This window comes from Nanorana parkeri, unplaced genomic scaffold, assembly GCF_000935625.1.
Source record: "Nanorana parkeri isolate BGI_ZX_2015 unplaced genomic scaffold, ASM93562v1 scaffold157, whole genome shotgun sequence".
Lineage (NCBI taxonomy): Eukaryota > Metazoa > Chordata > Amphibia > Anura > Dicroglossidae > Nanorana > Nanorana parkeri.
In genome coordinates this window covers 1,120,553-1,135,652 of record NW_017306425.1, presented here as the reverse complement: position 1 = coordinate 1,135,652, position 15,100 = coordinate 1,120,553, and the positions used below count along the sequence as shown (strand labels likewise).

General features: G+C 42.7%; 1 protein-coding gene across 1 annotated transcript in view; it reads left to right on the top strand.

Annotated features, from left to right (window-relative positions):
- ANTXR1 (anthrax toxin receptor 1) overlaps positions 1-15,100 on the top strand; it is a 178,685-nt gene that overhangs the window by 125,431 nt on the left and 38,154 nt on the right. The window contains exon 16 of the mRNA XM_018554410.1: positions 6,780-6,947. Within this exon, the coding sequence (XP_018409912.1) occupies positions 6,780-6,947 (168 nt within the window). The remainder of the gene's footprint in view (positions 1-6,779; positions 6,948-15,100) is intronic.

Here is a 15,100-nt window from a genome sequence, read left to right as displayed (position 1 = left end):
AATAATTATATAATTAATAATAATTAAATGATAATAGCAGCAAAATGAGATGATAGTAGTACAGAGGCTTCCCATTCATTCAGAAAATATTTTCTATCAACCAGTTATGAATGGGGAGAAGCCTCTGTGCAGAGTGCTACTACCCATTCAGAAACTCCTGAATGAACAGGAAGTGATGTAAAGCTCGCTACGGCCCTGATGTTGGTTTCCCCAATTCTGTCAGCCTCGAATTATGGCAATAGGCGACAAGAGAAAATAAGAGCCTGTCTGCTTGTACACCAGGGCATAAACAGACATGTGCATCCCATGAGACACTATTATTCAATAGTAGCAGGATGCCAAAGGGTTCTTTACAGAATGGGTATACATGATAACCAATCTTATGATATAGTTAAATGAAAAACTGTAGTGAGGGGGTTAATTATAACTGCTAATTTATAAAATAAATAGGGGGAAGGTGGGAGGAAGTGCCCCCTTGCCCCTTTTGTGATCTCTATCTTAAAAGACATGATCATTCACCAGCTACCTCTCTTCACCAAAACCTGTACTGAAAATAGTACATGAGAGGGAAATTAGAGGAATGCCTGACTCCCCACTGCCCCCTGAAACTAAGCTGAAGCAATATGCTCCTTTTTTCTAAATTCATGATCTGAGAATGCTTCCAACAATTAGTTTGTCTCTCCTCACTATCCCTGGAATCTTCCCACCAAGGGAACTGCATAATACTCATGTCTGGCTCCATAGCAAGGGAGGTGTCAACAATTTGGAATAAGAGAGCACGGTGCCTGGTGCCTGACCACTTTGATGTACCAAAGACTTGAACTAGAATATAACTTCTGAAAATGTTTCTGGTTTTACTGGATCTATAATACTATTATCCCCAGTATGTGTGTCACATATCATGCCAACGTTTGTTTAAAAATAACTCATGAAAACTAGAGCAAAGACCTTCCAGTTTACTAGTTGTTTTGGGCTCCAGTAATTGGAATGACAGATCCAGAACAAGCATGAAATAAATAAACCTAGAACTCCCTATTTGCGCACGTGTTCTTCAGAGTATGTGACTCAGAAAACAAAGAAGCCAGAGGATCAGCATGACAAGTATGCAGATAGCATTATAAAAAGCAGAGTTTAGAAATGGTAGCTTAAATATTTCTTGCATAGCCCATACCATATACTGTGTGGCTTGATCTAGTGCCTTGGATAGAAAATAGCATAAATATATATACAGTATATTAGGGATGCACCGATACCGTCTTTTTGGTATCAGGTACGAGTACTGATATTTTGCTTTCGGTACTCGTCAATACTGAGTACCGATACCGCTGCTTCCGCTGGCATGGAGCCGGCTTTCTGGACAATCAGGAAGCCGAGCGGTGGGTAATGACAGGCCGCCCAGCTTCCTGATTGCCTGGGAAGCCGGTTCCATGATGTTTGGCTGGCTCGATTGTAGTTGGTCGGGAAAGTCAGCATCGAGTCACCTTCCCCACCTTCTGGCTTCCTGATTGAATGGGAAGTTGGCTCCATGCGGATTGGCTGGAAAGCTCGCTTCCCAGCCAATCAGCATCAAGCCGACTGTTCCAACAGATCAATGCTGATTGGCCGAGAAGCTGTCTTCCTCTACGGCACTGCCCGTTGAGTACAACATACGAGTACTCGCCCAAATACTCGGTATTGGCACCATTACTAGTATCGGTATAGGTGCATCCCTAATATATATGTAGAGAGAGAGAGCCATGGCAGCCTGGCTGAGAAAAGCTGTTCTATGCTATCCAAAGAAGACCCATCTCACAGTCTGCCCAACCTAGCTAATAATAGCCCTGAATTTTCAAATACTGACACCCAGATTGCAAAGTGTCAAATGGAGTCCACACTCCCTCAGTGTCAGTCCTCCATTATGGTGGCCATACATTGTACGTTTTTTGTTCGGAAATCGAACACGAACGGTCTTTTGTACGGAAATCGAACACCTGAAAAATCTTAGCAAGAACACAGCACATGCGTCAAAGGACATTATTTCCATCGCTCGTCAAAAATTGGTTGGAGTTTGTGTCTAACGAACGATTTCCGAAATCGACATTTGACTATGCTGGATGGGGTTTTCGAGTTATAATCAAACGAGGGTTCGTGGCAGAAACAAAAAGTTTTGACCAAAAATCTAATAGTGTATGGCCACCTTCAGGAGAGTTATTGGAGTGTCTGATGTTATAATTGTGGAACCAGATCTTCCTTCTGAATATTGCTCCAGGGAAGTTAATAATAGTATATATGTATCCAGTTCAAGGATGTACAGGGCGATTCCCAGACTCAGCAAAATTGTAACAAGTTTCTCTGCCACTCTTGACTGATGGATTCGTTGATTACGTCCCTCTGTTAAAACCCCAATAAACACACAGACTGTGCGACATGGATTTAAATGGCCACAGCAGCCCTTTTATTAACCAAACCAACGTTACCAGTAACCAAAGTCATAAACAAAATAATATACAAATAAATAATCTTAATGACTGTTGGATCCAAGAAGGGGTCTCTGGGTGCCCAAAAGCCAAAATATGGCCTCTCCTAAAAAACTCCTCCCATGTCCCCAGCCGCACTCCAACCATCTAGGGGACAGTTATTGCTCCCAAGTTCCAAGGGGCCAGACCCCCCGACAAATACTGACACCAGCAGGGGGAAGCACCCATACCAGCTGATGGTCGCCGAGCTCATTCACATTTTAATTAAAGCAATCAAGCAGAACCTAGGACAAAAATGTTCTTAACACTTGCAAAGGAGCTACCCCTGCACTGCAAGGGTTAAGTGGTCGTTTTTGTCTAGGTGCTACAAAAAAAAGTTATATTCACTCAAACCGCGGAGGCGGCTGGATGCTTCTCTGGTCCCTGTAGATCAGTGGTTCTCAACCTGTGGGTCGGGACCCCCTCAGGGGTCGAATTATGATTTGCCAGGGGTCGCCTAGTGGCTCTCAGCCGCCGGGAGAAAAACACTTTCTCCCGGAAAGGTCGGGATCTTTCTCTGCTCTGTTTTTTGTTTTTGTTTTTTGAAAATCGGGGGCCGTCGTAAGTCAGAAAAAAAAAACCACCATAGGAATGCACAGCTAGATTCCTATTGGCTATTTCACTTTGCAAAAGCCAATAGCAAGCAAGCTATTGCACCTGCCCTCTTATCCTGACAATCAGCAGAGGGGGACCTGAAGTTCCTTCAGGGCGGGTGCAATATGTATGTATTCAAGCAAAAAAATATGTAAAACACACCTCTAGCTATGCATTCCATTTTCCCGGTCCGCAGCTGCTGAGATCGGGAAATGTCTCCGTGCCTGTGATTGGCACTGCGCACTGTCAGCTTCCTGGCGGGCTCGGCACGTGGAGCTGCGAACACGCCCGAGCTCATCCCTATCAGTGACAGTACTGCGGAGTATGTACCTCATACGTTATATAGCCACACACTTTAAATCCAATTCTTCTAGTTCCAGCTGCAGAGCCCGGTCCTGTCTTTGCCTATAGCAGTGGTTCTCAACCCGTGGGTCGCTGTGCAAGGTGAGAGTCCTCCTCGGCTCTCTCCTAGCGCAGCAGTGTCAGTTCTCCTGCCATGCCTCCAGATTTCGCTGCAGCAGCCGCGTCATCCCTAAATTTTACCTTTGGAGGTCACCACAACTTGGCAAATGTTACCAAGGGGTCCCGGCCCTAGAAAGGTTGAGAACCACTGCTGTAGATTGTCTCCTCATCCACTGCAGTGATGATGTGTCCCTCGGAGTCCTTACATCCTATACACTGTGTTTTAGAATGGGATGACTCACAAATCTTAGACCTCTGCAGCGGAGGGGGATCAAGACTCCAGGGACCGGTCCTAGAGGCAGCCGGCTATGAGAATTGGGTATATTTGAGTATAACTTTTTAGCACCTAAACAGATGAGCACATAAGTAACCCTTTGCAGTGCGGGTGTAGCGCCACTGCAAGAGTGAAGAGCATTTTTGCCCAACATTCTGCTTTAAAAACTGGAAGGATTTGTTAAATTAAATAACGTATACTAATATGATAAGTTATGCTAATTGGATAACATTTACATAGGTATGTGACAATGTATCTAAGTTCAATTTACAAAGTGGTTTGCCATTTTCAATAAAAAAAAAAAGCAGACCCCCTTGATATCCAGCAGTGGTGGTCTCCCCTCTCTAACTCTCGCTGCTCCGCTGATTGATCACTGCCGCAGCTGTCCAAAGAGTTTGGCACTTGTTGGCTTTCCTTGGCAAATGTCTTCTTTTACAGGCACTGCGCTGGCACTCCACTCGATTAGTCCTGGTCTCAGTGTTTCTCAGTGTTTCTCTAAGGAAATATGTATTTCATGGTTCATTTGACTTCTGTTTCAGGTTGTGTGTCTGCATTACTTGGTATATTACAGAACATAAATTAGGATAATGGCAGCTCTGAGGAGCATTGTCTATACTGTACATTGTAACACTTGTGTGTGTAAAACCAAAAGTTTTATCCAAGTTTGGATGGAGTGGTGAGTGGTTAAAAACAAAAGTGTAATTTTTTTTTATTACTGTTGGTGTCCCCCTTAGGGAAATACACTCTCTCGATTAGTCCTGATGACCTTTGTCAGTAAAGCTGGCCATACACCTATAGATTTTCTGCAGATTTTCTGTGGTCAGATGGAAAAGGTGCAACAGATTCCTCCATCTACGCTAAACTGTGTGGATGGAGGAATCTCCCGCTGGGGCAAGCTTCAGTATCTTGCTAGTCGACCACCAAGGGCTCTCAAAATACCTGAACAATACCTGCATCCAATCAGATTGTTCAGGTATTTTGAGAGCCAGCGGGGCCAACTAGCAAGATACTGAAGCTTGGCCCAGTGGGCGATTCATCCAGCCACACAGTGTAGCGTAGATGGAAGAATCTGTTGCACTTTTTCCATCTGACCATAGAAAATCTGTAGATAATCTATAGGTGTATGACCACCTTAAGGTAAAGCTGGCCATGCATTGCATTTTCAATCAACTTTTGTCGAAGGAGTCAGACCAAAAATTGTTTGACAAACAGTGATTCCATCCAGTCAGCTACAGTCACTGTTCATGTATTCTGACAGTGCTGGGTGTCGGTTGTCAGAATACAATATTCGGCAGGTGAGATTCCACCATTTACCTAGGAACAGGATTAGAGGAGAACTCTTCCAATGGGGACACTTGTTCTGAAGACAACTGTCTATGAGGGCATTTCCCTCACTTAGGAGAGATTTTTTTCTCATTACCTATTGTGTCTATAAATCTTCCCAGTGGAGAACCGATGGTAATAAGCTGACAAGGGGTGTCACCATTCCCTACTCTATCCTAAATAAAAATAAATGTTTTGGCTTCATTTATACAGAAGGTATATATAAGGCAAATCTCCCTATAAGGACACAATGCCCACAAGCAGCCTCATAGGTCCGCAGTCCAACCTCTGTAAAGCAGGCTGATTAGCACATTAACCTACTTGCTTAGTCCTGGAGCTACAGTCCTTGTAGATGCTTGGCATCCGTAAGATGGTTTACAGTTTCCTCTGTTGGACACTTTTTTCACCGTCATCTTTTCACACCTAAACTTTAAGAGATGTCCTCTTAAATCTATACCTATCATTTGCTGGGCCTTTCTTTTTTTATTCTTCCCATTGCCCTTGCAGACATACTTACTTTGGTATTCTGCTTTCATCCATTCTGTCCAAACCAGATTATTCTCTTCATCACTGTCTTTTTTTTTTTTTTTATAGAATTAATTCTATTGTCCACACTCTATTTTTCAATTTGGTGCATATATTCTCCTTACCAACTTCTTTTCCCAGTTCCCAGCATTTATACATTGTGTTCAACAGTGTAGTAAATAACCAATAGTTGTAAAAAAAAAACATTTTAATCAACATATGACCAAAAAACAAGTGATAAAACATTATACTAAAAGCAGTGTACTTCATCAAGGCAAAAGCCAATAGCAGGCTGGCTATTGTACCCACCCACTGAGTGGATAACTAATGGTGAAGAGTGGCCCAGTCTTTACTCAGTGGTTCAAGACATACTTATCTTCAACGGTTTAGTAGTGCCTTTGTGGATCCACACCATGCAGTGATCTGAAGAGTATATTACAGTTATATACATCTCAACCTGAGAACGTAGCAAACATCATGTTCCAAATGGTTTTCTTTCACCCCCACTATAAAGTAAAAGATAATCATCTGGTTGGTATAGCCCTTTCCAGTCCCACCTTACAGGACTCCAGTTCTATTCTCTGTACATTCCAGCTTTCCAACCAGAATTTTCTACTGTAATAAGTATTTTCTGTTTTGAATACCTTGCGGTTCCTTAGTTTTTTATTTCTGCATAATGGGGCATAATCCCAAAGCCCAACCCTCAGTAATACCAGATTATCCCCCTTACTCCTGGTTTTCTGTAGAAGTCTTACTTCATTCAGCCCACCGCCAGAGACTTGCCAGATACTTTCCCTTCACCCTGTGTAAGGACAAAAACTTTCTCAACCAGTATTTGTCTATTGTTCAGAACAATAGGTGTTAACAAACGTTATCTCCCCCTCACCCCCAAAAACGAAAACATAGCTACAATATATCCATTTATATTGTGACCAATACATGTACATTTGCAACCCATGCAACTGGTAAACACGGTCTATAAGTTCTAGACTGAACCTTCCACAAAGCACCACAAAACAATGGTAAATGTATGTAGTCCTGGGTTTGGCTATGTCACAATGCTTTAGCTGATGTAAGAATTGACACCATTTCATTCTTGGCTACAGGTGCGCTGGGGGGAGAAGGGGTCCACAGAAGAAGGAGCTAAGCTGGAGAAAGCAAAGAATGCCAGGGTGAAGATGCCAGAGCAGGAATATGAGTTTCCATCACCAAAAATTCTCAACACTAGCTATGGCAGGTCAAATGCTTCCAGAAAATGGTACTCCCCGATCAAGGTAAGCTGTAACATTATACACTGTTATAAAAACTACCAGGTTTATAATATATGATCTAGATTTAGCTGATTTAGATGTGAAATAACGTGATTTTCTTATGAATGGTGTAATGGACCACACTGATAAATGCTCTCTGTGTATGTGCAAAATAAGCCTTCTAAACATATCACAGGGCAATTCATCCAAGTGAGTATTATGAAAATACTTGTGAGCTTTCTTTTCATCCCAGAATAAATGTTACACCTCGCGTCTGGCAACAGAGCCTGGAATGAAAATGTGGCACAAAGAAGAGTTCATAGTATTGCACTGGCTTGCAAATTGTTACTGGCAAGCAGAAGAGGTCACAGCAATATGGAATGCAGTTCAAGGGTTCACAAGTACAATTGTTTGCTGTAATCGTCCGCCTGCACACAAAAAAACTCAGCCCATCTAAAAGATATTATTTCAGATTTTGGGTAGCAATGGATAAAAATCTTAGGTATACAAAATTGTTACAGTTGTTTATAATTATGCTGAGCTTGAAATAGGGCTCTTCAGCTATCATAGAACCACAAGTTTCATCATTCCCTGCTACTCATATCCTGTATGTAATTGGTGCTGTACAACAGCCCCCTTTCTGAACCCTATTATTTTCCAGCTGCCAAATAACTACCTATCCCAACATGCTATGCCAGTTATAGGTATGTAGTCTTTAACATAGCCGTCTCAACAAGGCATTTTGTCCAGCATAGAAGTCTCTCCGGCATATGCCAATAAAATAGTAGTCTGTCTAGTATCACACTGTTTAAAATAGCAGTATATTCAGCATGACATGTGGGTGTGACTGCTATGTTGGAAGCATGGCCATGTTGGAAATACTGCTCTGTTAGATACACTGCCACACAGTATCCATGGTAAATAGTGCCTACGGCAAGCACTGACTTCCCAGTTCTGGCACACCTAGACACATAAGCTACAGCTACTAGGTCACAACCTCAGACACACATACATACTAGAGATGCCAGGCCTATAAGGTTGGTGCAGAATAAAGAATGTACAGCACAGAGTACAGAATGAGGTGTTGTGAATAAATAACTTGTACAACAGTGTGGCAAGTGGAATGAGGCGGTGTGGAATAGGGAACATGCAAGCATGATTCACTGAATAAGGTGGTGTGAAATAGGGAACGTAAAGCATGACATATGGAATGAGGCGGTGTGGATTAGGGAACGTAAAGCATGACATGTGGAATGAGGCGGTGTAGAATAGGGACGTTAGAGAATGGCATGTGGAATGAGGCAGTGTGGAATAGGGAAGGTACAGCATGGCATCAGGGGCGTAACTAGAAATCTCAGGGCCCCATAGCAAAATTTTGTATTTTATTTTGTATTTTATGTACTTGATTTCTAGTCATACCCCTTGCAGAGCCCACTCGAGATCCCACCAACTTGTAGAGCCCACCATAGACTCTCTATGGTGGGCTATGCAGGGTCACCCTCAGGTGGGCTGGTTGCACTCCTTACCTGTCCGCCTCCTCTTCCTCCATGGTCGCTGATGGGCCCAGCCTCCTCCTTGGTCACCGGGCCCCACCTCCTCCCCTGCTGCTGACCACGGGCCCCGCCTCCTCCTCCTCTGCCGCTGCTGGCTCTCATTGACTCTGTGGAGAGGAACACGCTGAAGCACAGATTACTGTCAGTGATCTGAACAGCGGCGTGTTCGTCTTCAGCCATCAGTGAAAGCCACCAGTATAGGATCCCATAGCGGCCCGCTGTGCCCCGGGGCCCTATAGCGGCCGCCTGGCCGTTATAGAATGAGGCGGCGTGGAATAGGGAATGTAAAGCATGGTATATAGAATGAGGCAGTGTGGAATAGGGAATGTAAAGCATGGTACATAGAATGAGGCTGTGTGGAATAGGCCACGTACAGCATGGTATATAGAATGAGGCAGTGTGGACTAGGGAACATACAGCATGGAATATGGAATGAAGTGGTATGGATTAGGGAACATACAGCATGGCATATGGAATGAAGTGGTATGGATTAGGGAACATACAGCATGGCATATAGAGTGAGGCAGTATGGAATAGGAAAGTACAGCATGGTATATATAATGAGGCTGTGTGAAATAGGGAATGTACAGCATGGCATAAAGAATGAGGCGGTGTGACCAAAGGAACATACAGCATGGCATATGGAATGAAGTGGTATGGATTAGGGAACATACAGCATGGCATATGGAATGAGCTGGTGTGGAATGGAGAACATACAGCATGGCATATAGAGTGCACTAGCAGAGATATTTTTGTACCTTAATAGAATCTTCCTTGTCCCATTCAGACCTCCATCGGTGTGCACCCATGTTTGACAGTGACAGGTTAGCCGATCGGTCTCCTGGTTGGGGAACCAAGAATAGGAAGATATGTGTGCCTCTTTAACTACATTGCGCCCCATCAGACCTCTATCAGCCACCTTGATTGCAGTGCCACCAAAGCTGATATGTCCCCTGGCCCCAGAGCTCAGGAGCAGTGTTTTTCTTTTTAGTTAAACTGTCCCATTCGTAACTCCTCTAAAAGGATCCTCAGTGACAGACAGAACAGCTGATCACCACTGTCACATGTAAACAAAGAGCCGGGACAGGGAAAGTTACACTACGCACTTCCCCTGCAGAGCTCTGTATTAGATGATGACATCAGTCAGAGCCAGGCAAATGAAGTGATTAGTGTAACTTGCTCTGCCCTGGCTCCTTGTTTTCATGTGACGGCTGCACTGTCTGACACTGTGGGAAAGTGCTGGCAAGAATGGGACACAGCTTAACTAGAGGGACACACTCCACCACTGTCCCTGAGTGGAACGAGGACCCAATCAAGAGGCACCAGGGCACATTTGGAGAAATAGCAGTTTCTCCAATAGTGCAGTTTCTTTAACATGGCAGGATCTTTCACATAGCAGTCTGCCTAACAATTTATCCAGATGGCTGTGCCTCTAGCATATCAATATCTATCACATGACAGTATATCTGACATGACAATCTCATCAGCATGGCGGTGACTCAAATACAGCAAGCCCTCTCGAATGGCAGTGGGTCTAGCAGTCTCTCTGGCATGGCCCTGCTTCTAACTAAGCAGTCTCTCTCACATGGCAGTGAGACTGACATAGCAGTTTCTCCAGCATGGCAGAACCTCTAAGATAGGCATCTGTTTAACATGGCAGTGTGTCTAATATAGAAGTTTCAAACAATGCTTCTAACATACCAGTCTCTTTCACACAATGGTGTGTCTAAGATTACAGTCCAATATGGTAGTGTCGTTAACATAGAAGCCTCTCCAACACAGCATGTGTCTGATATAGCATTCTGTACAGCACAGCATTGCCTATACCATGGCAACATCTTCAGCATGGCACTGCTTCTTGCCAAGCAGGCTCTCTAATATGGAACTACAACATGGCAGAATCTAACGTGGCAGTCTCTTCAGTAGCATGCCACTTACTCAAGTAAAGAGAGAGTCTGTCTGATAAAATGCTGTTTTTCACTGCTCAGAATCAATACTCTCTGACCAATCATCTGTCCAAAGTTTCACTAATTGCAGGTGCAGTAGTCTCCATCCACTACATTGGTTTAGCCTGGCCTCTCCAAACTACCGTAGTATGTAGTCCATGAGTCAGAGAATTGTTTCCATAAGAAGTTCCTTTGTTTTCCTGAATGTGATAGATTTCTAAATACTAACAACTGTATTGGATGAACATTTTGGCCATGAATGTCAGTTGTCATGTGGTTGCAGGATTCATTTGTGTATTAATTAGCCTTTAAAGCTCCTCCAGTAATCTCCCTGTTCATACATCATTGTATACCGCTTTGTCTAGAGGCACACGCACTGGGACAACATTTCCTAGAACCATTTCAGCTGTCCCAAAATGTATTGGAGCCGGGAAAAGCACTTTGATTAGAAAAAAATTTGAAACATTTCTTATGAAAAATTATTGCACAATTTCTTGAAGTGTTTAGGAAACAGAAGTCTGTGTTTGGTGCATAACTCATGTGTTTAGATTTCCTTTAAGTAGAATACTAGTTTACAACAACATACTTTGTTTGCTAGTTTGTAAGGTAATAACATGCTCGTGAGGTTAGTGATGGGTGACACCAAGTGGTGAATGTTGTCAGCACTGGAAATCAGGAGATGAAGGAATCAAAGATATCTGTTGGCTCTAATTAAACAGCTGCTGGGCCAGTGTCTATGCAATGTAATTACCTATAGGTTGGGGTAGGGGTCTTACATAGAAATAAAGGGTGCCAGGATCTTTGAGGGCCTTTCCTTGATTATATAAAAAAATTAAGAACTTGAAGCAGTAGGGGAAGAGGGAGAGGAGTTTCCAGGTGTATCTAAAACATAACACATGTAGGTAAAGTTATAAGCCATAAGACCCATGGCTCCATTCAATAAGCCAGTTGCAGCATGTAAAGAACACCCCAAAACATTCCTCAAAAATAAAAACACACTAAAATACTTAGATTAAACAAACCCTTGGCTTGATGCCAAACCACTGCACACACCACACACACACACACACACACACACACACACACACACACAAAGAAAGAAACACTTTCGCTGCCCTCTGTATACCACACACATATGTACACTGCCAATGCACTTTCCATATTACACACATTTACATATCTACTGCTCTCTGTATATTACACAGATACACCCATCAACTGCTCTCTGCATACTACACATATACACCCATATCGCCCGAACTCTGCTTGCAAGATACATGCTATTAGCAATGAATGACACCAGGAGCCCGAACACTTTATTTGCATGAACGTGCACTATATCACAGAATATTTCACATGCTACACTAGGGTGAATGGTGACTAAATGTAATGTTGCAGATTTGGGTGAAAAGAAGGTTGAAAAGCCATTCTGGACAGCACACAGCAAGCACAAATAAAATGCTGGAGTGTATAAACTATATATATGACTAACACAGCCACAGGCGTGTGCAACTTATTGCATTAGGGTGTGCACACAATAGTACAAACACACACATATATATCTATATACAGTATTTTACATACATACATACACAGACCTGAGCCATCCCGGATTCCCATCTTTGCAAATTTCCCTTATCTCTTCCAGCAGGGGTGCAGAAATGAAGTAAGGGAGCCTGGTAGGTGGTCATTTCACCACCCAACCAGCTTCCTGATTGGATGGGAAGCAGCAGCCACCCTCCCTCACAGCTTTCCAGGCACCAAGGATTTTGGTTGTTATTTAGGAATGTAAGTAGCAAGTGCTGCTGCGCTCTGTATCGCTGAGTCGGTCACAGAGAGATCTTTGTGATCTCTCCACCAGCTCAGTGGCTAAAAACGCAGCACCTGATGTTGCGGTTTCAGTGTTGCACTCGGTGTGATTAGGGTGTGCTGCGCGATCGACTGGTGGATGGCAATCGACCTAATGGGCACTCCTGGTCTAGAGCATTGAACTATGGATTGATTTGTGGGGGGGCGCTAATTAAATACTTGCCCCCGGGCGCCTAATTTTTTACACAAATAGAGCTTTCTTTTGGTGCTATTTGATTGCCGCTGGTTTTTTTTAAAATGTATTTTATTTTTTTATATAAATGAAAAAGACCAAAAAAAGTGGGGGGAAAATTATATTTTCTACTTTTTGTTATACAAAATATCACATAAAATAACATGTCTTCCTAAAGTTAGGCCAAAATTTATTCTGCTAAATGTTTTTGGTAAAAAAATCCCAATAAGTGTATTCTAAGCGGTTTGTGTGAATCGGTACCACTTATAAGTCTTCTTAAAACATGGTTTATATCCATATGGTGTCAAACAGCAAAATCGGTATTGCTCAAGGTAAAGGATTGGTTTAGGAAGGATATGGCCGATATATTTTTTTCAAACCTTTGTGTGTCTGCTAGATAAAGTCTTATAATTTTGAGGAAGCTGAACCCCCCCCAGGAAAAAAAATGATCTACGGCCCTGATACAAAGTATACCTTTGTATATTTTGTCGTTGATTTTAATAATGCAGTTAAAGCTTACTTGAAAAAAATGAAATGACTTTGGAGGAAAGATATAAATGCTTGTAAACTTCAAAGGTTACTTAATAAAACAGCTGGTTGGGGATGAGGAAACATTTCGCAAGTAACATGTTCAGGGCAGGTGTTGATGGGCCCTAAGCTGTGGTCAATGGAAAAATGCAGTGTGTTTTAAAGTGACATTAAAGTCAAAAGTCCCCGACCCCCCACAATGCTAATGTAAGGACTTACCTTAAATGATGTTTCTTAATACGATCATCTTCTTCTTTACTGTCCTTTTCAGCTGTCCCTCCAGCCCTGGTGCGGATCTCTGATCCAGCGCTGACTCCTCTGTCCTCCTCTTCTCTCATGTCCCATGGTGTCTGCATGCGGGTGCACGCTGCTCCATAGACTTACCTTGTGTCTCTCCTCGTCTCCCGGCCGAACATCTGAACTGCCCATGCGCTCGCCCCAAGATCCTTTGCAGCCACCCGAGACTCCTCAGATGTTAGGACGGGAGCGCCAAGGACGTATGGCATACGGAGGTACAAAAGTGTTTTCGGCTGGCCAAGGACGTATGCCTATTACGGACCTGGCATTTACAGTTCTGCTATAAGCACCATGAGCTTATACTAGAACTGTTCTCCGGACTGTCCCCTTCAAATTAATAGCTGTCATCAGCGGCTCACAAGCCGCTGTTGACCGCTATTAGCAAAAATAGCAGGCGCCCATGAACCACCCCCCCCGCCGGCATCTGGAGTCTCTCATCCCTCCCTGGGATGAGAGACTCCATGGATCGAGGTCACATCACCGGCCGGTGGGGGGGGGCAGAGGAGCGAGCAGTGGCTGGCCGCAATTCAGGATGGCCGAGCGGAGTATACCGGAGCCGATGTCATCCTGTCAGTTTTCGGATGGCAGCAGCTCTGTGCGTGGCCGAGCGGGGAAAAGATAAATATCACTGATATCTATCGATCCTCCTGTGCAGAGCACACACCGGAGTGATCATCTGATCACTCCGGTGTTTGTAAATAACTGGGGACACATAATACTATGTGTCCCCAGTTATGAATGAACAGGCTGCGATCTACATCACAGCCTGTTCATTCAAGAATTTATGAATGGGGACTAGCACTCACTACAGAGGCTCCTCCCCATTCAGAAACTAATGATAGTAAAATATTTTTACTATCATTAGTTTGTGAATGAATGAGAAGCCTCTGTACTGAGGCTTCTCATTCATTGAGTGCTGGGGCTGCAGAAAAAGAAATTGAGGACTTATGTCCTCAATTTCTTTTTCTATTTCAAAAGGGAAATGTCAGGGGTCTATTTAGACCCCAGATATTTCGTCGCAGCCCCCCCAACAGTAAAAAAATAAAAATAAAAAATTATTAAAAAATAAATAGAAAATGTAAAAAAATAAAAAATAAAAAAAATAAAAATGTAAAAAAAAAATAAAATAAAAAAATGTGTACAAAAAAACTAATAAAAAAAAGCACAACCCCTCCCTCCCCCCACATAACATACACATATTGAGGTGTACGCCATGCACATGCGCTGCAGTGCGTTGTTAGAACGCATCGCAGTGCATGATCTTTTTTATTTATTTTTTTTCTTTTAAAAAAAAAATTAAATTAACTGTGGCAGCGCATGGCAAAGCTTTGTGACTCATTGCCATGCGTTGTGATACCTTGTGTTGCAATTAAATATACACCTGTATCATTTTATCACAACACAAACACCAAAACAATTTTTTACATAAGTCGCCTATTTACAGTTTTGCGTACCTTCATTTTTTTACCTTTTCGCAAAAAGGCGCAATTACAAATGTGCTAATATTTGTTATTTCTTAACTCAATACAGTTTTATCTTTTAGATTTAGTCAGAAAATATATTTTTTTTTTGTGCACGGATACTGATTTTAGTGTGTTCTAACAATTGAATTGTGTATTTTTATCGGTTTAATATTAATTTGAGAAAAATGTGCGCAATTATCGCAGAGCCTACAAATTTAGCATCACCATCTTTTTATTCTACCAGGCCTGCGCTTTCAGAAAATATATGGTTTGGGGGGTCTTTTACAAACGCTATCAACCCAGCAGTTGAAAATAAAATCCATGGGAAAAATTGCAAAAATGGCGTGAC